Genomic DNA, 22,527 nt, shown 5'->3' with positions numbered 1-22,527 from the left:
GCGCAGATGAGCTGCAACCACCGCCATCACTTTCACGAACACCAGACGGGCGCTGGTAAGGCATAACGGTAGCACGGTTTACAAAGTGCTCATGGCCTACCACAAATTGCATGTGGGCTCTGTGGGCAGGCATTACGGGTATATGGAAGTAAGCATCTTGATAGTCTGACGCTACCATCCAGGGTCCAAGACAGACAGGACCTGAGCCAGGGTGAGCATTTTGAACTTCTCCTTCCTGAGGAAAAGATTGTGGGCCTGGAGGTCTAGAACAGGGCTGAGACCCTTGTCCTTCTTGGGCACCAGAAAGTAGCAGGAATAAAAACCACAACCTACTTCTGGTGTGGGAATCCTCTCTATTGCTCACTTGTCCAAGAGAGCCGCGACTTCCTTGCAGAGAAGTGCCAAATGATCCTCCGAGAAACGGTCGTAGTACGGTGGCATGGTCGGAGGTGTAGTCTCAAACAGGAGGGAGTAGCCCCTTCGGACTATTTACAAAACCCACCTGTCTGTCGTGGTGGATTTCCAGTGGGGCAGGTGATGGCGGATCCTGCCTCCCACTGGTCCAGGATGGGGCAACTGACTAAGAGGGTTTGGAGGATGTGGACGGAGGTGGACCTCTGGGTACCTGACCCACAGGCCCGTGAGCTTCCATGGCCACACAGTGACTGAGTAGCATGCGCAGATCGGTGGTTGGTAGGGAAAGGACATGAAAGGGAGCCCCCCTCCGTGGCCTCAAAAGGGGCCAAAAGTGGACTCTGCTGTGCAAGGGGTTGAAGCGAGGCTAAGGGCCGAAGCCGTAGCCTGGGACTCGATAAAACACACAAGTGCTGAGTCTGCTTTATCTCCAAAGAGACGGGTACCATCAAAGGGCATGTCCATGAGAGACTGTTGGACATCCCCCAAAAATCCAGATGTTCTCAACCAGGCGTGGCACCTTAAGGCCACGGTCGACGCAACCTATCTAACATGGTCGTGTCCAGCCCACAACAGATCGTGAACTTGGCCACATCCCTCCCATCAGCAATGGCTTGGGAGATGATGGCCCAGGCCTCCTCCAGGACCAGTAGCAACACCTGCTTGATCATATCCCAAGAGGCATGTGGTGTTCACGGACCGCAATGCCAGACTGGAGGAAGAAAAAATGTTCTTCCCAAGCTGATCCATTCTTTTTGATTCCCTATCCCGAGATGCAGATGGGAACGTGCCAGAAGATGAAGAAGCCTGGATGACAAGGCTCTCTGAGGTAGGGTTTTGGGACAAGAATTTAGGGTTGTTCGGCGCAGGCCAAGGGCAGCAGGTGATTGTCCTATTCACCGGAGCCCCTATGCTGGGTCGGGACCAGGTACCCCGACGGACATCCATGAGGGCTTCACTGAAGGGCAACAGGGGTTACGAAGTCAAAGCCCCAGGCTGAAGCACCTAAGTCAGGAGGTTAGTCCTGACTGCCACAGAAGAAAGCTCAAGGCCAAGGGCCTCTGGTGCCCTACTGATCACCACAGAATAGGTTGCTCCTTCCACGCTAGCCATGGTACGGGGAGAAAGCATGCCAGCATCTGAAGAAGTATCCAGACAACTAGCCTCACCCAATTCCTGTGCCTAGTCCATTTCATGGTTGTGAAGCTGGTATTTTAAAGGGTTCAGCTACCCCTCCAAACCCTCCCCGTATTCATACCCATAGTAAAAAGGGTCCGAATGTAACCTGGGGTGAGAAGACCCCCCATCGAAGTCGGATCCAGTGTCAAGCGACTCCGTTGCGGCTCTGGGCCGTTAGGGATTAGGATTGGGTCGATGTTGATTGTGGGTCCAATCGGCCTCATTAGCGACAACTTCTTTGCCGGAGCCGGGGAAGGTGACATTGGCATAACCAGTGTTAGCATGGATCCGATAACGGATATGGAGGGGCCCTCAGTGGCTGGAGCCAAAGTTGCCAAGCCAGGACCGGAGGGGCCCCCAACTAACCCCCCCAAGGTCCAAAGGCGCCCTAGGGGGTTCAAGTCTGCCCAAATATGAGGTGCAAGGCCTCATAAAATTCCTTCAACTCAGCAGGGGTGACTCTGGCACCTGGAACCTCGGGGGAGATGCGGAGCTGACCCGCAAGTAGGCTCCCGGACGGAGCCCTAAAGCATTTATGGTCTTCACACGTCGTATCAGCTGAGCGACGGGGTGAAGTTGAAGAAAGTTTTGCTCTCTTCGACATCTTTTTTTATTACTGAGTGTCCCGAAGATTTGGAATGGGACAACTAGGAGTGGTGATGATTTCGCGAGCAGTCTTGTGACCTTCCTCTTGAACGAGACTGGGAGCGATGCAGAGTCGAGCGCTGGGCTGCCATGAGCTTCAGGGACCGCTCCCTCAGAGCCTTCGGATTAATGGCCGGCACTCAGAGCTCAAGACACCACTAGCACACAAGGTGCAGATCCGTTACCAACATCATTCGGTGGCCGAGTCACACGGTTTGAACCCGGTCTTCCGTTACATCCCTTCACACCAGAAAAAGTAAAAAATTATGACAAAAAAGTCAAAGTAAGTCAAAAAGTGACTAAGGATAGCTCTTCCCTGGATCTGCCTGTGGCGCAGAAAGAAAAGAACGGGCGTCAGCGTGCCAGGATGGCGCCTATATAAGACGGTGACATCACCATGGTGACCACAATGCCAACAACTGACGCAGAGTCGACATACGCCACCTGACAGCGCTCAAGGATACTGCTTGAAGAAAAATCTCCCGATCCAGTCTGACGCCTGTGGGAAATTCTAAGGTAAGGAACCTGCAACTAGACGTATCTATCAGATAAAATAAATACAAAATGAGCAAGGAAGTGCACCTGCTCTTGATTTAAGAATTAAAATTAAAAAGTAATTATGAGACAGTATTCTCAATATTTTTCAGCAACATTTGAGGAGAAGCTGCAGTTCTGGCAGTAAGCCAGAGGTTAGCAGAGGTTCCCACTCAAGATCATGAGCAAGAACTTCCTCAGATTATTTCAGTATTTTACATCTCTGAGGGCCATAATATGTTAGGTTCCCAAGCCGAAAAGCTGCAACTCAAATTGAAAAATGAAAAATGAGAAGGAAGACTCTGGTAAGGAGAAAGCTGTACCGGAGAAGAAGCAAAAGGCAAAACAAGAAAAAAAGAAATGGGTCCCTGCAAGGCTGGTGTCCGTTAGGGGTGAATAAAATTTGAGGGACCACCATAAAATCAGAAAGCCAATTGATATCACAATTCTGAAAGCAGTTCTTACCTTTATTAAATGGCTCCGGGGACAGTTAAGGAGCAGAAAGGATTGGACATACTAAGTATCGCAGAAGAGACCGATAAGTGAACAGAGGTGAGAAGTTGAAGATAGCAAAAAGAAGGTAGAGAAAGGTTCCTACTAAATGTTTGAGGAAACCAAATCAAAATAAAAAACTACTTGTTTTACACCACTAGTGACAACTGTTGTTCGGAGGGTGCTGGGTGGAGCCAAGAGCTGGGAGCAAGGAGAAGCACAGAACAGTGGTGCGGTCAAGGACGCCAAAAGAGCAGGGGAAGGAAAGGAACGCCGAAGACAGGAGTGCAGCAGTCCGAGGCGGCCCCAGGGGGCTGCCTGGGGCAGTGCGGGAAGTGAGCCGGCGAGGTTGCACGGAGTGACTCAGTAGAACAGGTGTGTAGCTGCACCGCTGTCCCCTCATGTCACCTTTGCCTCACCTCCACCTTCAGTCTTCAGACCTCGTCGGAGCGCTGAGCTCTGTGGACCAATCTGCTCCTTGGGCCCCCACCTCAACCTAGGATCACTGTTGGTCCGTCCAGGTGAAGTTCTTCACTGCTTCAGCCTTATGCTTGCTGTCCTCACCAACTAATTTGGAAATTCTGGTGAGGAGTGAGGTGGCGTAGTTGTGCAGCAGGGTAGGAGACAGCTCAAGGGGACTGTGGCAAGCCAGGGAGAGAGGCAAAAACTCACAGCCCCGGGCTCAGTCGAGTGGTGCGGAGGAAGCATGTAGTAGGTCGGGCGGCCCGCACCCCTCGGCGGACCCGCGTTGCACTTGTCCCCTTTTATCCCCCTTCACCCTCCAGACCCCACTCTTGGCTCTTGCTATGGCTCCTGTTATTGATTGTTTTTTCTGGTCACATTCAACCTCACCTTCTTCTTTAGATAGCATGCTCATGCCCCCTGTCCTTGTATGGATCTGGGCAAGGTGTGGCGGAGCTCTGAAGGCATCAAAGTCATAATACTAATCCCAATATAGGATCAACTCTGACAGTAATCCATAAGTAATTCACAGGCGTTGTGACTATACAAAGACTTTATTAAGATCAGGTTTCCAGCTATTACATCCAAACCAAGCCACGCAATCCAAATTAGGCAACTACTGCAAAAGTAAAAATTAAAGAAAAATAAGTTCTGGGAAAGCTGGAAGGCTAGTGGCGGTATCAAACCACAGGAAAAGGGGAAAACTGAATAAGACTGAATAAATTAAAGCTGAGGACACACCAGGTTTGCCAAGCTTGCCAAGAACACCAAAAGTCTTGAGGAGAAGCTTGGTAAAATCTGGCGAACGCCTGATATCTAATATGGAGTCTAGTCTTACAAAACCAAATTCAATTATCTGAAAGATGCTGGAGCCTCAATTTAGTCTAGTAGCAGCAACATCAAAGGCCTCCCTCAGCCTCTCAGTCCTATTGTGCTAATTAAAGAATACAAGAAATCGATGGAGTCACAAGCCACCCTCACAGGGCTGGCAGACTAGAGTGGGGAACCCCTGAATTATTGCGATAGCTCCAAAGAGAATGAGAAGGAAGCTCCAGATGGGGGTCAAAGCATGAAGGAGGAATTGTCAACATCCAAATGGACAACTAAACAAGCCATTTGCTCCAGACGTGTGGCACAATCGGGCCCAGAAGGAGCCCCTGAATCGATGAGGGACAAGGAATTGGAATGCTTACAAACTGTCGAAGGGGATCGCAAAATGGAGCAACAGACTACAACAATGTCCAATGAAGACATCTACGCGGACTCCCTATGCTACTCCCTGGGCGCAGAGGAAATAACTGATTAAATAAACCACCTGGAGAAGGAAGAAACTAAGGTCCTCATTACTACCCTGGCGGTGGGTGATAAAGTGGCGGTAAGACCGCCAACAGGCTGGCGGTAAGTACTGCCAAATTAAAACCATGGCGGTGATATCTCAGACAGACAGCAAATGTAACACACCAACCGCCAGGGTGGAAACAACAGCCACCACGGCGGTAGCTGCCTACAGGCAGGCGGAAGTCAAAGTTCCGCCCACCATATTAAGACCCTGCAAACCGCCAACTTTTCCGGAGCGGTACCAAAGCCATCAAAAGCCTGGCGTAAACAGAGCGCCAAAGTCAATGGAATTCCAGATGATCTTCTACGTTATGCTCCACCTGGAACACCAAGGCCGACGAAGACAATAATGGTGAGTACAGCCGCCTAGAACACAAGGGAGGGTGGGAGGAAAAAGAGAGTGACACACACAAGCACAACACACACCCAACACACACACACCACACCACACCACAACCAGCTGCAAAACAAAAACAATTTGACCCCGAAAATCGGCAGAATAATGCAAGGACTTGACGAAAGTGATTGTATTCAGTTCAACAGCAAAATTACTAATCTGATTTGGCCATGAAACAGATATGTACACTTGTATAGAAAAGGGACACTGTTGAGTTCAAAGTTCAAAGGGCCCACATGGACACAAGGCACAGTCCAAGGGCTAACTCGAAAGCTGAGCACATCCGGATAGAACACTGCAGGGGCATCATTTTGCAAATAGGCAGGCACTGCATGGGAAGGGGGGGCATCTGAGCCGGATGTAGGAACAAGCCCACTGGTTCTGGAGGGGGCAACATGCCCATTGCTTTTTCCTGGGGAGTGCAAGGCCACTGTCTCTCAAGTGGGTGACTTGCCCACTGGTTCTGGAGGGGGCAACATGCCCATTGCTCTTTCTTGGGGAGTGCAAGGCCACAGTCTCTCAGGTGTGTACATACCCCAATGGTTCTGGAGGGGGTCACCCGCACTGTAGCCCCTGGAGGGTGGACTACATGGCGTCTGCCGGCAGTGATGGCTGCATGCTGGTGGTGGTTGGGGTAGGCTCCTAGGAGGCCCTTGCACTCTGTGATGGCTGAATGTTGGTGGTGGTTGAGGGCAGCCCCTGCACTCTGTGATGGCTGCATGCTGGTGGTGGTTTGGGAGAGTCTCCTGGGCAGCCCCTGCACTCTGTGATGGCAGCACATCCATGGCTGGCGGAGGGGGCCCTGTGACAGCTGCTGGTGGTGGTGGTGGTGTTTGCCTCACAGCTTCCGCTGGTGTAGAGTTCCTCTTCTCCCCCTGGTCATGGATTAGGGATCCCTTACCCTTCCTGGCAGGGGTGGATGGGCTCTTCCCCTCTCTGCCTGGTGGTGCAGGCTTCTTCCCCTTCTTCCCAGCTGGTGCAGGCTCCTTCCCCTTCTTAACAGCTAGTGCAGGTTCCTTCCCTTTCCACACAGCTAGTGGCGGACTCTTCCCTTACATCCTAGGTTGTGCTGCCTCCTTCCCCTTCAGTGTTGTTGCTCTGGTATCCCTACCACCATGAATAGGTGGTGCTACCACTGTCCCCGTGGACTGTTTGGCTGAGGTGCTGAGCTGTGTCCTTTCTACCCTGCCCATTCGTGCAGGACGGTGGTAGGGGAAGGGAAGAGGTCAATCTGGGAAAGGAAAAGCTTTTTAGGGACGTTGGGGCGGGAGGAGTAATGGGAGTGGAGGATGAGGGAGTGGTTGCTAGAGGTGTATGTCTGCTGGATTTGGGTGCAATTGCACAGCTGTATGTTGTTCTGAGGTGGATGGCTGTTGGGTGTCTGTGTGCTTGCATTTGTTTCCTTTAGTGCGGGGGACAGACACGGTGGGAGAGGACACAAGGGACGTGTGCATAGATGTTGTGGAAGTGTCTGCCAGTGAGGTGTGTGTTCTGCTTGCTGTGGTGATGATGCTGGTAGTGGATATTGATGTAGTGCATGCAGGTGTGAGTGTGGATGTAACTGGATGGGACGTGGAGGAAGAGAAGAAGGAGGAGGAGGAGACGGGGGAGACAGTGGAGGCAGTCTGCAAAAGAATGGTGTTTGTGTGAGTGCCTGTGGGATGAAGTGTGGTGCTTGTGTTTGCCTGTGCCACTCTTGTGTGTTGTCTTGTGTGCATGCTTGTCTGTATGTGTGCTTGGGATGGGTTAGGGTGAATGGGACTGGGAAGTGGAAGCTGGAGGGGGGACGGTAGAAACAGGGAAAATGGCTGCCATCAGAGAGGAGGCCAGAGCCTGAATCGATCTCTGTTGGGCCGCCAATCCACCGTTAATGCACCGTGAATGCCCTCCAGGAATGCACTGCATTGCTGCATTGCATTCACAATGATTGATTGCCCTACAGATATGGATCTCAGGAGGTCAATAACCTCCTTGCTCAGAGCAGCAGGGCTCACTGGGGCAGGGCCTGTCCCGTCCAGTCTCCGCCTTGGTGCTCCCCTCGTCTTCTGTCCCACTGGTTCCCTCGGCGTCGGTGGACTCTGGCTCCAGGCTCCTGAGGGATGCAGCTCCCTCTGTCACTGGTGCCTCTGCTTCTCCGCCAGATGATGCTAGTGCACATAATGACAGGATGACAAAACAAGAAAGGGGGGGAGAGAGACAAAGGATACACAGGGTCAATGACTGCACCAACACCACCGCTGGCTTACCCATCACCCTCACACACAGAGAACAGGCCTATGTACTATGCATTGCACTACAAGTGAAATGGCTAGTCACCAAGGCATGAGGAGGGGCACACACCGCCAACTGCAGCACACCTGGGACCCACGCAGCCCTGCCAGAAGTGAATACTAACAAGCTATGTAAGCAGTATTTTCCATTCAAACCCTTACCCTCCAAAGGACCTACGCTGCAATGTCTGGCCTGCCCTAGGGGCACCCAGACACACAACCACCACCCAGATACCACCCCACCAGCCATAAGTTGTAATGATAGCCACTGTACTCACCCCCTTGTGGCTGCTGTGATGCCCTAAAGCACCCATCCAGCTCAGGGTAGGCCACCACCAGTATGCGGGCCATCAGGGGGGTCAGGGTCTGACAGGCACCCCTTCCTCGTTGGGAGGCCATCCCCAGCTGGGCCTCCACAGTCTTTCATGCCCAGCGTCTCAGGTCCTCCCACCGTTTCTGACAGTGGGTGCTATATCTTCCATAGAATCCCAGGGTCCGCACGTCCTTGGCGATGGCACGCCATATTCCCTTCTTTTGATGGGCACTGATCTGCAGAGGTAATACAGAAAGGAGAACTCCATTAAACAAACAGTCCAGCCTGTCACACACATGGCCCACCATACCCGATCCCATCACCATTGGCACACACATAGGCCAGCTCACAACATGTACACCGCCAACAGACAATCACCCTAACCTTACACGATGCCTTCACACACATTTCGATGCCTTCATGCCCATGCAGCGTGCCCGCAGTATACTCACCTGTTGGTCTGGAAGCCCATACAGCAGTCCATACTGGGGTAGGACCCCATCCATCAATCGCTCCAACTCCTCAAAAGTGAAGGCTGGGGCGCTCTCCCTGGTAACACGGGCCATGGTAGGTTCCATACACAGGTCATAGCAGCACATGCAGTGTACGTCCTCTCCTGTGGAAGGTCAGGAAACAAGTGAGGAATGTGAAAGAAGATGGCGATCACGTCCGCGGCGGTGCATACCATCATCGCCGGCGTAGATCCCCATTGGCCACTGTACCCCATAGGGCCCAATATTATCTAATGAGGAATTGCACGGCGGTTTACCACCGCCTACTGCCACGGCGCCCAATGTCGGCGGCATTACCTCACTTCCACCTGTCCCTCCACACAGGACAGGCGATCGCCATTTCAGGGTGGATGAACAGACCTATCGATAATAGCTGCGTCACAGGATAAATAGGCACATACTTTGAAATTCCAATGTCCAAAAACATGATTGCACAATGTGGACTGCTGTTGTGGTATAATTGTTCAAATTGTGACAGCCTACCCACTCTTGTGTCCCTTAGATATCTATCGCTGCGGATGAATAGGAGATGGAGACATACCCTGTGTACAGACCCCTGGTGGGCTTGGCTAAACTGGAGGACAGGTACATTATCCTCACCTATAGACTGGACAGGGCCACCATCGCAGAGCTGTGTGCCCAGTTGAAATCTGACCTGATCTCAGCTATCTGTCATCCGAATGGGATACCCCACCTTTTGCGGGTTCTATCGGTGCTCCATTTCCTGGCAACTGGTTCTTTTTAAGTGACAGTGGGTTTGGCAGCAGGAATGTCACAGCCAATGTTCTCAATCGTGCTGGCAAGAGTCTTGTCTGCCCTGATAAAACACATGTGCAGCTACCTTGCCTTACCCCAGGTGGAGGATTTGGCCACTGTGAAGGCCGGGTTTTATGCAATGGGACATATCCCCAATATAATTGGGGCGACTGACGGAACACATATAGCGTTTGTTCCACCCCCAGCAAAATGAACAGGTGTTCAGGAATCGTAAGAGTTTCCACTCCATGAATGTGAAGATGGTGTGCCTGACGGACCAGTACATCGCCCACGTCACTGCTAAGTATCCTGGATCGGTGCACAATGCCTTTGTCCTCAGGAATAGCAGCATCCCAAATATGATGTCTCAACTACAGAGGCACGGGCTGTGGCTAATAGGTGAACCTTGGTTCTCACCCAGTATATGTTGGTGTATGCCTATGCTGTTGACCATATAGGATAGTGTGTGGCTAAATGTTGTCCCTCAATATTTGCTGATGACTCTGGTTACCCAAACCTATCATGGCTGCTGACCCCTGTGAGGAATGCCAGGACAAGTGCAGAAGAACGTTATAATAAGGCACATGGGCAAACCAGAAGGATCACTGAGCGGACCCTTGGCCTCCTGAAGGCCAGGTTCAGGTGCCTCCATCTGACAGGTGGATCCCTGTTATACTCACCCAAGAAGGTCTGCCAGATAGTAGTGGCATGTTCCACAACCTGACCCTCAGACACCATGTACCTTTTCTGCAGGAGGAGGAGACTGGAGATGCCTCTGAGGACAGTGAGGATGAGGAGGCAGAGGATGAGGATGAGGACAACAGAACACTGGTGATACGTGTGTGTTAGGGTGTGGTCCCTTTCCAGGGCCTTCTAGAGACTTTCCCTGCAACATGCCTGGGCGTGGTTCTAGGCTGGGCCAAGACTCTATAAAAGAGAGTCAGCCCAACTTCCAGTGCTCACTATTCAGAGGTCCCGGTGCAGAGCAGCAGCTTCTTCCTGAGCTCCTGTCCCGGCGGCCTATTTGGATTTTCCAGTCTTCTGCACTCCTCTCTCATTGGTGATTACTGTTTCCAGGCGGTAAGACGGTGTTTGGACATTTCCCAACACCGTAATTGAGAATTTTCATATTCTTGATTTTAATTCTTAAATGAATAACAGATTACTTGTGTGCTGCCATTTTTTGACATTTGTATGGTGGTTTGCAAATAGGGAGGACGCGCAATTTATTCCATAAAGATTTGACTTCGTTATTACATTGTTGTTCATTGCGCGCTGATATTTCTTGACATTTACATGATGTTTTACGAGTTGGCAAGACGTGCAACTCGTTTCATGAGCATTTAACTTTGTTGTTCATTGCGCACTACCTTTTCTTGACATTTACATGGTGGCATTTGAATCGGCGAAACGCGCGATTCACTTCTCGTGTGTAATTCATGCTGTTCATTGTGCGCTACCATTTTCTGGCATTTACATGGTGGCATTCGAATTGGCAACACGCGCGATTCTTTCCTTGAGTGTTTTTTCATGTTATTCATTGTGCGCTACCATTTCTTGGCATTTGCATGGTGGCATTTGAATCGACAAGACGCGCGATACTTTCCTCGTGTATAAATAATGTAAATTACTGTGCGCTACTATTCTAAGACATTTTCTTGGTAGCATTTCAAGTTGACACGTTGCGTGATTTATTCCTTGAATCTACGTTGTGTGATTTCATGGTGCACAATCCTTTATGGTGTTTAATACTCATATAAAAATCTGCAATGTGCGCAATTCACTTCCCAATGTTTTTTCTGAGATGAACACAATACCAGAGTTCTAGATGTAATGCTATGTGTTCTTGATATATATTCTTAAAAGGAGATTCATATGGTTGTTTAGAAATTGCTCAGAGTGTTTCCTGATTCTCAAGCTAAAGAAAGTACTTGAATCTGAAAGTCCTATTTAACTTTTCCTGTTTCCTCCTCAGGCATTCGGTCATCTAAAGCCTAGTCAGTTTTAGGACTATTTTAGAGTTGTTCATGTTTTTTCGGAAAAGACGAAGCTTAGAGTTGTAGCATGGTACTGATTTCATGAGATATAATTTTGATGTTGTGTTTTAACCTTTTTCTTCCTACAGGTCTCCTTCCCAGCTGTTCCCGTCCTAATCCCCTTTTCCCCACTTGGACTCTCTTAGACTCTGTGATAAATCTAATCAGAGTATTGGAGCTGTCTTGTGGTGGAAGTGTTGGGAACGTGCACAGACCCCGAGGATCTGGTGACTCTGACAATATGTCAGTACTTTCAATGATACACAGGTGAGAAAGTGCAACTTCTCATTTCTATGACCATTGGTGTATTCTGTGTGGCATTTGCATGCTGGCATTACACACTTCTTTCCCCTATTTACTGTTACCTATGGGTATTCATTTTACAGATGTTGGTGATACGACAACATTGTCCAGATGTGATCACAACAGCCAGCAACAGGCCATTAATTCTCTGCTCATACTATTTACAGATCATTTGAACTGGTTGTAGCTGTTTCAAACAATACAACTTGGCAAAATATGAATTACTAGTAGTCGAGTTTTATTTAAGGGTGTTTATTATTGTGCTAAAATATAGAGGGGAAAGTGCAATGGAATGGGGTCATGATGAAGGAAAGTCCAGGGTATTGTTCCAGTCTATTTACAGCACAGGTGCATTGTCCATGGAGACATAGGAAGGGGAGCAATGGCAGTTCAAGGTGGACAAGGTGACTGAGTGGGACACAAAGGGGCAGTCAGAAGAGTCATTTTCTGGTGGTGGTCTTGGCAAGTGTCTCTGGCTTCTGTCTGGTTCATAGGGAATGCTTGTGGGGTGGTTCATCGTCTGCAGGGGGAGGGGTGCTGGCGGTCTCTTGGTCCTGTGGTGAAGCCTCCTAGCCACTAGCAGCAGCGGACGTGGGGGGCTGTTCAGATGACTGGCTAGTGGCAGGGGCCCACTGGTGTGCTGCTACCTCCCTCATGGTGTTGGTCATGTCTGCCAGCACCCCTGCTATCGAGATCAGGGTGTTGTTGATGGCCTGCAAGTCCTCCCTGATCCCCTGATACTGTCCTTCCTGCAGCCGCCTGCTCTTCTGCACGTTGTATAGGATCTGGCCCATCATGTCCTGGGAATATTGGCAGGCTCCTAGGATCTCGAGAGTGCCTCCTGGAGAGTCGGTTCCCTGCTCCTGTCCTCCCCCTGGCGCACAGCAGTCCTCCTAGTTTCCCTGTTGGCCTGTGCCTCTGTCCCCTGAACGGTGTTCTCACTGCCACTGATCCCACATCCCTGATTGTCTTGTGGGCGAGGTGTGGCCTGAGGTGCCTGTACAGGTGGTCACACTGCTGATTGAGGTGTCCTGGGGACAGAGGCGTGGGTACTCTGGGTGGGTGCTGTGCTGTTTGTTTCTGATGGGGGAGGCTCTGTGGTGGTCTGTGAGTGGGCTTGGGTGACCGTCTGTCCAGTGGTCCCTGATGGGCCAGGTAGGTCATCCAGATCCAGACGTCCAGAGTTACGGTCATCACTGTGGGCCTCTTCTGTTGGAGGACTGGATAGTGGTGGCACCTTCTCTACAGTGACATTGGCTGGGGTACCTGTAGGGATGTAAATTATGGAATATGCTTCAAGTGTATGACATTTGTACTTCTGTAGATTTCCCTCTATGGTGGTTGTTACCCTGCCAGCGTTTGCTTGTGTGTGTTAGTGTATTGTGGGATTGTTAGTTTCACTACGCAGTGCATGCGTTAGTGACGAGTGTCCATGCAGGGCTGGGAGGGGTGTCCATGCATTGGTACAGCATGCAGGGCCTGGTATTGGGATTTGTGAGATGTGTTGGTGGAGTGTGTGGGATGTGGTGGAGTGATGGGAGTGAGGGTGAGGGTATGTGATGGCATGCAGGTATGGGGGGTGATAATTGTTAAAAGTTGACTTACCAGTGTCCAGACCTCTGCCAAGTCCGGAGAGTCCCTCAGGATGCAGTATTGCCAGTACATGCTACTCCCATGCTGTGAGTTGTGGGGGAAGAGGTGGGGGTCCACCGCCTGTCCTCTGTATGGCGAGCTGGTGTCTTGCTGCTATGGAACGTACCTTCCCCCGTAGGTTGTTCCACCTCTTCCTGACGTCGTCCCTTGTTCTTGGGTGCTGTCCCAAGGCATTGACCCTGTCCATGATTCTCCGCCATAGCTCCATCTTCCTTGCTATTGATATCTGCTGCACCTCTGCTCCAAAGAGCTGTGACTCTACCCTGACAATTTCCTCCACCATGACCCTTAATGGCTCCTCAGTGAAACGGGGGGTGCCTTTGTGGTGCCATAGGTGTTCTGTGATGTGTGTTGGTGAGGGTGTGTTGGGTAATATGGTGGGGTGTGTGATGTGGAGCGCGTGAGCGGTGTATGGGTGTATGTGGTGTGTGTGTGTCTAGTTGTCTACGTGCTCTTCTTCTCAGTCTCCTGGTGGCAATGGTTGATCGTAAAGGGTTGTGGGTAATGTGGGTGGGTTTTTTATAGTGGTGTGGGTGTGGTGTGTGTATGGTTGTCAGGTGTGAGTTTTTGTTATAGGCCAATGTGGTATTGTTTTGTATGTGGGTGTCCATTCTGAGCGCAGCGGTATGTACCGCCAATGGTTTACCGCTGTTGAATGTCCGCTGTGATGATTTGTGGGTCATAATGTGATGGGTGTTGTTCTGTTGGTTTTGGGACCGCCAGTTTATCACTGACCTTTGGTCTGGCGGATTTGTATATGTGGCTGTATTCTGTCGGATTGGTGTGTGTGTGTAATAATATGGTGAAAGGATATTCGCCAGCGCGGTGGTAAGCAGGATTTACAGCCAATGTCATAATGAGGGCCTAAATGCCTAACAGAAAAACAGCTGGGCAGGTCCCTCGAGGGGACTGAACCAATTTTGGATAAAGATGAAAAACCAAATGGAGACAAAAAAGCGGCCCAAGAACCAAATGAGAAATCCAGCCAGTCAAGCCCCCCAATAAAGTGTGAGGGAGGAATCAGTCTGTGGGACATCACTTTTGGACAAGGGCTTTACTTACCTTAACAACTGGGAATGGGACAACCCGTTTAATACCTAGGCGAAAGATGCTCCATCAAACTCTAGTGCAGGCCAAACGGATCTCGGAGGCCACTGGCCCTTACTACTCAGAACATTACTAAGCAATATTGTGGCCCTAAAATTCCAGGCCAACAAAATGGATACTCAGATAAGCCTTTTGAAAACCCTGTCAATGTACACCACGAGGATTGATGAAAAAATTGCCAATATGAACAGTTTGATCAAAAGGGCCCAATCTGATGCCCAGGAGATAAGGCAAGTGTGCAACTGTTCGCTGGTGTTAGATGAATTGGCCAGTCTCCCTTAGACTTTGTCCCAGCTCGTAGGAGAGCTGAAGGTCAACCTTGGACTACAAGGAGGACATAGTGATTTGACACGCAACATGGCCTGTGACTCTAAGCCCTCCATCCAGCAAGAGGGGTAATGTCCCTGAACAAAAACTGCAAGGACTGACATTATGGTAAGGAATGAGCCTGTTGAAGCGTAGAAGAAGAGTAATAATAGGGCAACGTCAAGGCAAAGACTCACAAGCATATTTAAATCGTAGGACAGATAAGAAGACATTATCCAACACCATCATCAAAATACCCACAAGTCCAATAGATTCAACGACAATAACGAAAACAAGCTAAAAAGGGGAAGGACAAAATAAGAAAATTAGAACAGCTACTTGCCTTTTAATCTATCCCATCTTTGGAAAATGCCCTAGAGGGCAGCCCAAATAGTCAGTATTTGAGAATTCGACCAATCAAAGCATAATGTCTGACAAGGCCTCAATAAATGTTTCCATAGAGAAAATACCAGAGGGAATGCAGGGCAAAGACCGGACCCAAATCAACCTCCCAGAAAGTGAAGAAAGAGTAACAGATTCAAATCTAAAACCAATGTCAAATCCATTTACTGGCTCATGGCAAACACCAAATAGGAAAAGTTTAACCTCAGCGACCGCAGAGCATAGCTCCAAAGAAACTCCACTGACAATCTTGATAAAAGTAGGCCAGTAATTTATGATTACCTTCAAGCCGGGGCCCCCGACAAGCCTTCACTTCCCTTCCTAGAGAATGGAAATGGAAGGGGCACCATGGCCCCAGAAGGAAGGAGAAGACATTGGGAACCTGCTAAGACCCACTTCCTAGGCCTAAACCTTCCCTTTTCATACATGTAAGGCACCCCTACAGTAGGCCCAGGGTAGCCCCATGGGCAGGGTACAATGTTTGTTAAAGGTGTGACATGTACTGATGTGTTACATGTCCTAACAGTGAAGTGCTGCTAAATTCAGTATTCACTGTTGCAAGGCCTATCTCTCTCATAGGTTAACATGGGGGCTGCCTTTAAATATGATTAAAATGCAGTTTCCCTTTGAGAGCCGATGGAAATTTGGAGTTTGGGGTCTTTGAACTCACATTTTAAAAATACATCTTTTACTAAAGTTGGTTTTTAGATTGTTAGTTTGAAAATGCCACTTTTAGAAAGTAGGCCTTTTCTTGCTTAAACCATTATGTGACTCTGCCTGTTTGTGGATTCCTTGTCTGGGTCAGTTTGACAGTTTGGCTGTTTGTGAATCCCCTCTAGACAATGTGACAAAGGGAGCTGGGGTATAGCCTGCGTATACCATCTGTGCTAGAGTGGAGGGAGGAGGGTCACTTACACCTGAATGGGCTGTGCCTGCCCTCTCACAATGCAGTCTCCAACCCCATGGTGTCTCCACCGCGATGATAAACGACGCGCGCCGGCTTTGCCGCTGAAGTCAACGCTTCACCCGCATCGTGGCTGGGAGATCAACACATCTCGGCAGGAGAAATGGCACGCAACACCCGCCTGCAGCTGCTGATAATGACACAAAACCCTCGCAGCAGGGTTTTCCATCATCGTGTGACTGGATTTTCCACGCATCGTCTCTGGGAGTCAAAGTAATCCCGACACTGTGTGGATCCGAGGTGCCCCATCTGGAAATCGACGCATCACTCTCTTGTGAGGGAGAAAAACAACATCGCCAACCCGACTGGAGAAGAAACAACACAGTATCCCTTGCAAGGAAGGAATAGACGCATTGCTGCCTTTTATGGCGCACACTCGCCCGTGCAGCTTTATTTTTTACGCTAACCAGGTACTTTGTACAAAATCAACGTTTCCATTTTTTCTATGGAGTATGACTCTTATTCTTTTGAAAATTCCTATTTCAACTTGTGTATGTTGGATTTTTGTTGTCTTGGTCGTTTGATTTAGATAAATATCACCTATTTTTCTAAACTGGTGTGGTGTCCATTTCGTAATGTTTTCACTGCATTACTGTGTGTGTTGGTACATTTACTTTACACATTGCTTCTGAGTTAAGCCTGTCTGCTCGTACCAAGCTGCCAAGGGGGTGAGTGGGGATTACACAGGTGTGTTTCTCCTTTGCCCTGACTAGAGGGAGGGTCCTTGCTTGAATTGGGGGTAACTTGACTGCCAACCAAAGACCCCATTTCTAACAACGATCCTGGCACCAAAGGAATTTAGGTATCCTTATCCACTAGAACAGTTTTACAATGAAGCAGCGCACAAAAATACGGCCACATAGAGTCTACTCGCTACTGAGTGATGCATGGAGCAAATCCCTGGAAAAGCTTTCTCCTTCAGTGGAAATAAAAGTCATTACCCCTGGATCCAAGACAAGAAGCCTGGGATGCACAATGGTCACTAAATAAAACTGGAAAACTGTAATGACAAGAGAAAGCTTGTAAATGGAATAGTGGAAATCCCATAAGGATCTGTTCCTGGAACATAAACAGGCTTGCCAGTAAACTGGATGAAGCACAGACTCTGCAATATCTATGCAGCTTTCAAGTAGTACTCTTGCAGGAAACTTTGATGCAACAATTAATACCGCTGGAAGGCTACTTGAATTTTCATATCCCAGCAGCAGAAGCCCTAAAGCATGGACATTAAAAAGGGGGCCTTCCCATCTACCTATCCACATAAATCCAAACAGAAGGCAAAGAACGAAAGGCAGTGCAAGAGGGTTTCCAGATAATAGAGCTGGCTTTGAAAGCACCTGGAGGCCGGGAGCTTACCATGGTTAACATATATAGGGGGTCATTCCGACCCCGGCGGTCCGTGGATGCGGGAGCACCGCCAACAGGCTGGCGGTGCCCCGCAGTGCATTCTGACCGCAGCGGTTTGGCCGCGGTCAGACCAGGAAAACCGTCGGTCTCCCGCCGGTTTTCCGCTGCCCTGGGAATCCCCCATGGCGGCGCAGCTTGCTGCGCCGCCATGGGGGATTCCGACCCCCTCACCGCCATCCTGTTCCTGGCGGCTCCGACCGACAGGAACAGGATGGCGGTGAGGGGTGTCGTGGGGCCCCTGGGGGCCCCTGCAGTGCCCATGCCAATGGCATGGGCACTGCAGGGGCCCCCGTAAGAGGGCCCCACTTTGTATTTCAGTGTCTGCTTTGCAGACACTGAAATACGCGACGGGTGCCACTGCACCCGTCGCACATACCCACTCCGCCGGCTCCATTCGGAGCCGGCTTCCTCGTGGGGAGGGGTTTCCCGCTGGGCTGGCGGGCGGCCTTCTGGCGGTCGCCCGCCAGCCCAGCGGGAAAGCCAGAATGGCCTCCGCGGTCTTTCGACCGCGGAGCGGCCATATGGCGGCTCCCTCCAGGCGGGCGGCACCCGCCGCCCGCGGGGGTCAGAATGACCCCCATAGTCACTCGAACAAAGTGGCAAGAACCAAACTGTCCAAAGCCCTGATAGCTGAACTCATGAACCTAAAAATGGAGCAGGGTCACAGCTCTATTATAGTCTCTGGAGATTTCAGCATGAGCCTGATGGAAGCCTAACACCCAATAAAGTCCTATAGCACAATATGAAGCTTGGGGGATACAGTAGCAAGTCAAGTTAAGACAGGCCAGAAAGGACAAGTTAGGCCGTTCGCTAACAGATGACCTTCAACACCTTGGATTCAGGGTTCCCAATGGTCGCTTCTTAGATCACCAACCACCGGGCAGACTTACATTTCAAAAGCAGGAGCATCCTTAATAGATTATACCTTGTTAAGACGTATCCCTTATGCAATATGCAATTGTTTATGCTCTGGGGAGAAAATTGAGACTGAACACCAACCACAGAAATCTGCCTTACCCATCAGCCCGTTAGAGCATGAGCAGGAAATTGACCAGGAGATGGCACACTACATAGCAAGGAATAAGAGAATTAAATGGACAACCACTTCTCTGCCGTCTCTTTTTACAAGGCACAAAGGAAATTCTAAACTGCACAGATGAGACGCTCGATCCAGTAGGGAGGTGGGAAGATTTCACAGGTGAATACGCAACCCACGTTGCAACTACAGTCTCATCGTGCCAAAAAGGGTGTGGAGTTACAAACTGCTTGTACGACAGTTCGCTGAGATATCACGGCATAAGGGAAATAACAAGGTGAGTCCATGAATTATGGAGACAACTGAGGTAAACTCCATTTGATGAAGACCTTTTTAAAGAATTAAGGAAAAGGAAAAAAGATCATAAAAAGCAGAAAGGGGAGCAGCGAAGAACGAGAAATTAAATATTTTGGGCAAAATGGCTATGTGACATTAAAAGAGGGACTTCATCTATGTTTTAGCGAACAGTGAATCGCATTAGCAACTCCTCACTACAGGTGCCAGTTTCTAACATCTAAGAACTTACTTGGATAACTTTTTTAACCTTGAGTTTTAACAAAGATGGCTGTGTACATGTGAGCAGAATTGAGAAGACAATCTCGGGGTCTGAGGAAAAAAGTGCATATTAAGGGCCTCAGAGTATACGGGAGGGCAAAGCAGCTGAGAGTGAAGCAAATCTGAACCTGAAAGGGCAAGATGATTTCGACCTTTTAATTGATGTCCAGAGCATCCAAATGCAAACCTGCAAAGGCTGTGGCATAGGGGCCCCGGGCACCAACGGATAGCCCCAGCCATCTTTAAAGAGGAGCCTCCTAACTGAGCAGAGAAATTAGAGCCGCTTTTCAAAACTGTTATCAGAAGATGGAGAGTTCTAGCCTCGTGGAAAGGATCAGTTATCTTGCCGATACGGGGTAAAGGTATGCCTGGGAACTGTGGTGTGGTGGCATTAATTAATAATGAGGCAAAACACTTTGCTGGAATTATTCTGGAAGAATTAAAATCATGGACAGAAGAAAATCATTTTATTCCTCCAAACCAAACGGGCTTTACCAAACATACTGGAACCATAAAAAATATTACAGCCCTCTATGCTTCATAGACTACAAATCAGCCTTTGAATAGGTGAACCGAAACAAGCATTGACAGAAACTTGCAGGCAGGAATATACCGGAGACCCTTCTAAAAATATTGTGAATCTGGATCAGAATAAATTTAGGTTATGGCTCTTGTCTATCTAGAAGCATACCAACAACCGAAGGACTAAAACAGGGTTGTGTACTGGCCCGATCCTCTTTAATCTGTTCCCTTGCAGATCTGCCGCATCTTCTACATCAGGTAAAAAGTCACCCACCAAAATTATGAGATTTTGTGACTTCAAATCTCCCAAATGCGAACAATTTAGTCTAGATAAGCAAGACAAAAGTGAGTTTACAACATCTCCTGGATGCAGTTTATTAAAATAAAAATGGGCTGACTATTAACATGACTAAGACCAGAATATCAACATTTCAAAGAAATAAAGTAGACACTTATAATCGGCACCTGAATGCAGAAAAGGTGGACCAAACGGATGTGTATAAGTACTTGGGAGTCCTCTTTAGTTCTAACGGAAGATTTGTTGCCCAGATGGAAGAAATAAAAAAGGGAAAGGAAAGGTGCTAGGAATCACTTTGGGATTGCTGCAAAGAAAAGTGAAAGGCTCCTCCTTTCATCCACTTTTACAGGTGGCCAAGGCAAGAGGGGCCATGACAGCTCAACACTTGATCTTACAGTTGCAAAAAAAATATTAATAGGCCGGAGCCTCCTGAGTTATGCGTCCCCAGCTTAAATCAGCCTGGAGCTGGGCTTGCTCAAACAAACTGGGTGTAGGCAGGCAGCTTTTGTGAACTGTTGTCAAGGTCTTAGGCTTGCGAAAGAGGGCACCTGAGCCACCATGTCTGGAGGGAAGTAATAGAAAGAGACAGATCTCTTTTGAGGCCTTATCTACAAAAAGCATTAGTCATTTTAGATCCTTCTTCCATTTGGCCTCAGAGGGTGAGCCCAGTGGGTGAAAAAAATAGTAAAATTGAACACCAAAACCAAGTCACTCCTGAAAGACAAACAGTACTTGTTAAGGCGGAGTCATGGTTGGCTGATACTCAGCATTTAAAATATATTATCTTCTTAAAGCTCTTTAGCCACCCTATGTAGGATTCTTTCAAAAGCTCAGGCTTGGTGCTATTCCAGTCTTAGAGCATTATCCACCTTGGCAAAGTGGGGAGTTTGGGAGTCAATGCAGATTGTGTGGAGAGGCACCTGTAAGTCTCATCCACATACTATGTTTGTGTAAAGCCGTCCTAAGTGAACGCATGTTTTATTTATTGAGCATCACAGCTACTGGCCGCCTGGCCAGGGGTTGACACATTTACAGATTTGTCCACGATCAAATAACACATGGACAGACCCCAGAGGGTGTTAGCTCGGTCAAACTGCATTAATAACAGATAAATTGGTAAAACATTAACAATAACTCCCCCTTCCCATCCTTTTCCCTCCCCCTAGCTTCCAAGCGGGAACCATCAAAATCTATTTAACAATATCTGATAGCGTTGTCATCTCATTATTCAAGCTTATTTTAATCTTTTTCTATCAGCATGTAACCAGTTCACTACTCCCCAGTTATGTAGCACCATTATGACAGTTGGGAAGATTGGGAATCTTGTGGGTTTCGAGCTGAGAAGTCAATTAAGCATTTCAGACTTGCACTTTTTATTACAGTAGGACTTACTAACCCCATAGATTACCCTTAAAGATAGAGAAAGCAGACTTCTACCAAAAAGCAGATGAACTCTTTGGAGGAAGACGTCCATGTACGTCTTTCAAACACATACATCAGAAGAAAGAGAACATTTCATACTGTTGCTTTTGTCTGACGCTTACCATTAATGTTCTGGCCACATTACAGCCCAGCGTGCCGGCACCTAGAAGCAGACATTTAGTTGACACTATTTTTTCCAAATCCAAAGTAGGTACTAATCTCCAGCGCATCAATTTCAGGTTAAGGTCCACAGACGACTCTGCTAACCTTAGGACAAAAATAAGGAAAGGAAAAATAATTAAACATTAAATTCTTGCATCACTCTTTTTGTTTGCAAATCGTTTGTTGTGTTCTGTTATCAATTTCCCTACTGTCTCTATTGTTTGTAATCTAGAAGAAAATTGCTTATGAAACCCCATCGTCAGCAACTGGTCATTTATGGCATGTTTAAGATTTCAGTAATATTTTATTAAATTAACTATTATTGTGAATTTGTTGATTTGATGTTTAATACTAGTGTTCTGTGGAAGTACCCCTGGTTCAAGAGCTTTTTTCAGAATCACTGTATTTAAGACATTCAAGTGAGTAAGCCTTTTTATTTGTTAAGCATGTATACAAAATGCATATTTTGTGTTAGCACATTCAGAGCCATTTATTGGTGCTACCGGTCCATTAATACTTAATTTTTTTTTTTTTTTATTGGTTTTCTGCTCTTCAGACAAATAAACATAAATCCTGGAAAGTACAGCATATTACGAGTCTCATTACGTTTTATTAAATGCTGCAGTATTTTCAATTGCTCTTTATTAAGTTTTATTGTTGTCAAGCTTCTTAAATTCTTTCCCACAATAATTACACCAGGCACACACATAGAGCATCAGTAGAGTGCAGTAGTATTTTTTAAAGAATTGTTAGTTTTTTATAGGCATCAAAACATACAAGGCAAGGTGTAAACGCTCAGAATACAAAATGCTCTTACAACATGAGGGCAGAAAACATATCCCGGGCGTCTTGCATGTAACCACGAAAAGAGCATATATCAAAGTGATAACAAAGTGCACCCACATATCCACAAAAGGATGGGGAATGGGGAAGAAGGAAAGAGTAGCTCTCTGAAAAGGAGGTTATTATTGAGTTCGTTAAGACTAATGTAGCATATAGTCATTAAATATAAGAAAAACATTGGCTCCAATATGAAAATCTC

General features: G+C 48.1%; 1 protein-coding gene across 1 annotated transcript in view; it reads right to left on the bottom strand.

The window, feature by feature from the left end:
- ATG7 (autophagy related 7) overlaps positions 1-22,527 on the bottom strand; it is a 1,524,945-nt gene that overhangs the window by 1,190,696 nt on the left and 311,722 nt on the right. The window contains exon 11 of the mRNA XM_069206657.1: positions 21,446-21,590. Coding sequence (XP_069062758.1) covers positions 21,446-21,590 — 145 coding nt within the window. The remainder of the gene's footprint in view (positions 1-21,445; positions 21,591-22,527) is intronic.

Source organism: Pleurodeles waltl, chromosome 9 (assembly GCF_031143425.1).
Source record: "Pleurodeles waltl isolate 20211129_DDA chromosome 9, aPleWal1.hap1.20221129, whole genome shotgun sequence".
Classification (NCBI taxonomy): domain Eukaryota; kingdom Metazoa; phylum Chordata; class Amphibia; order Caudata; family Salamandridae; genus Pleurodeles; species Pleurodeles waltl.
Note: the sequence above shows the minus strand (reverse complement) of the source record. Positions and strands in the feature narration are given on the sequence as shown.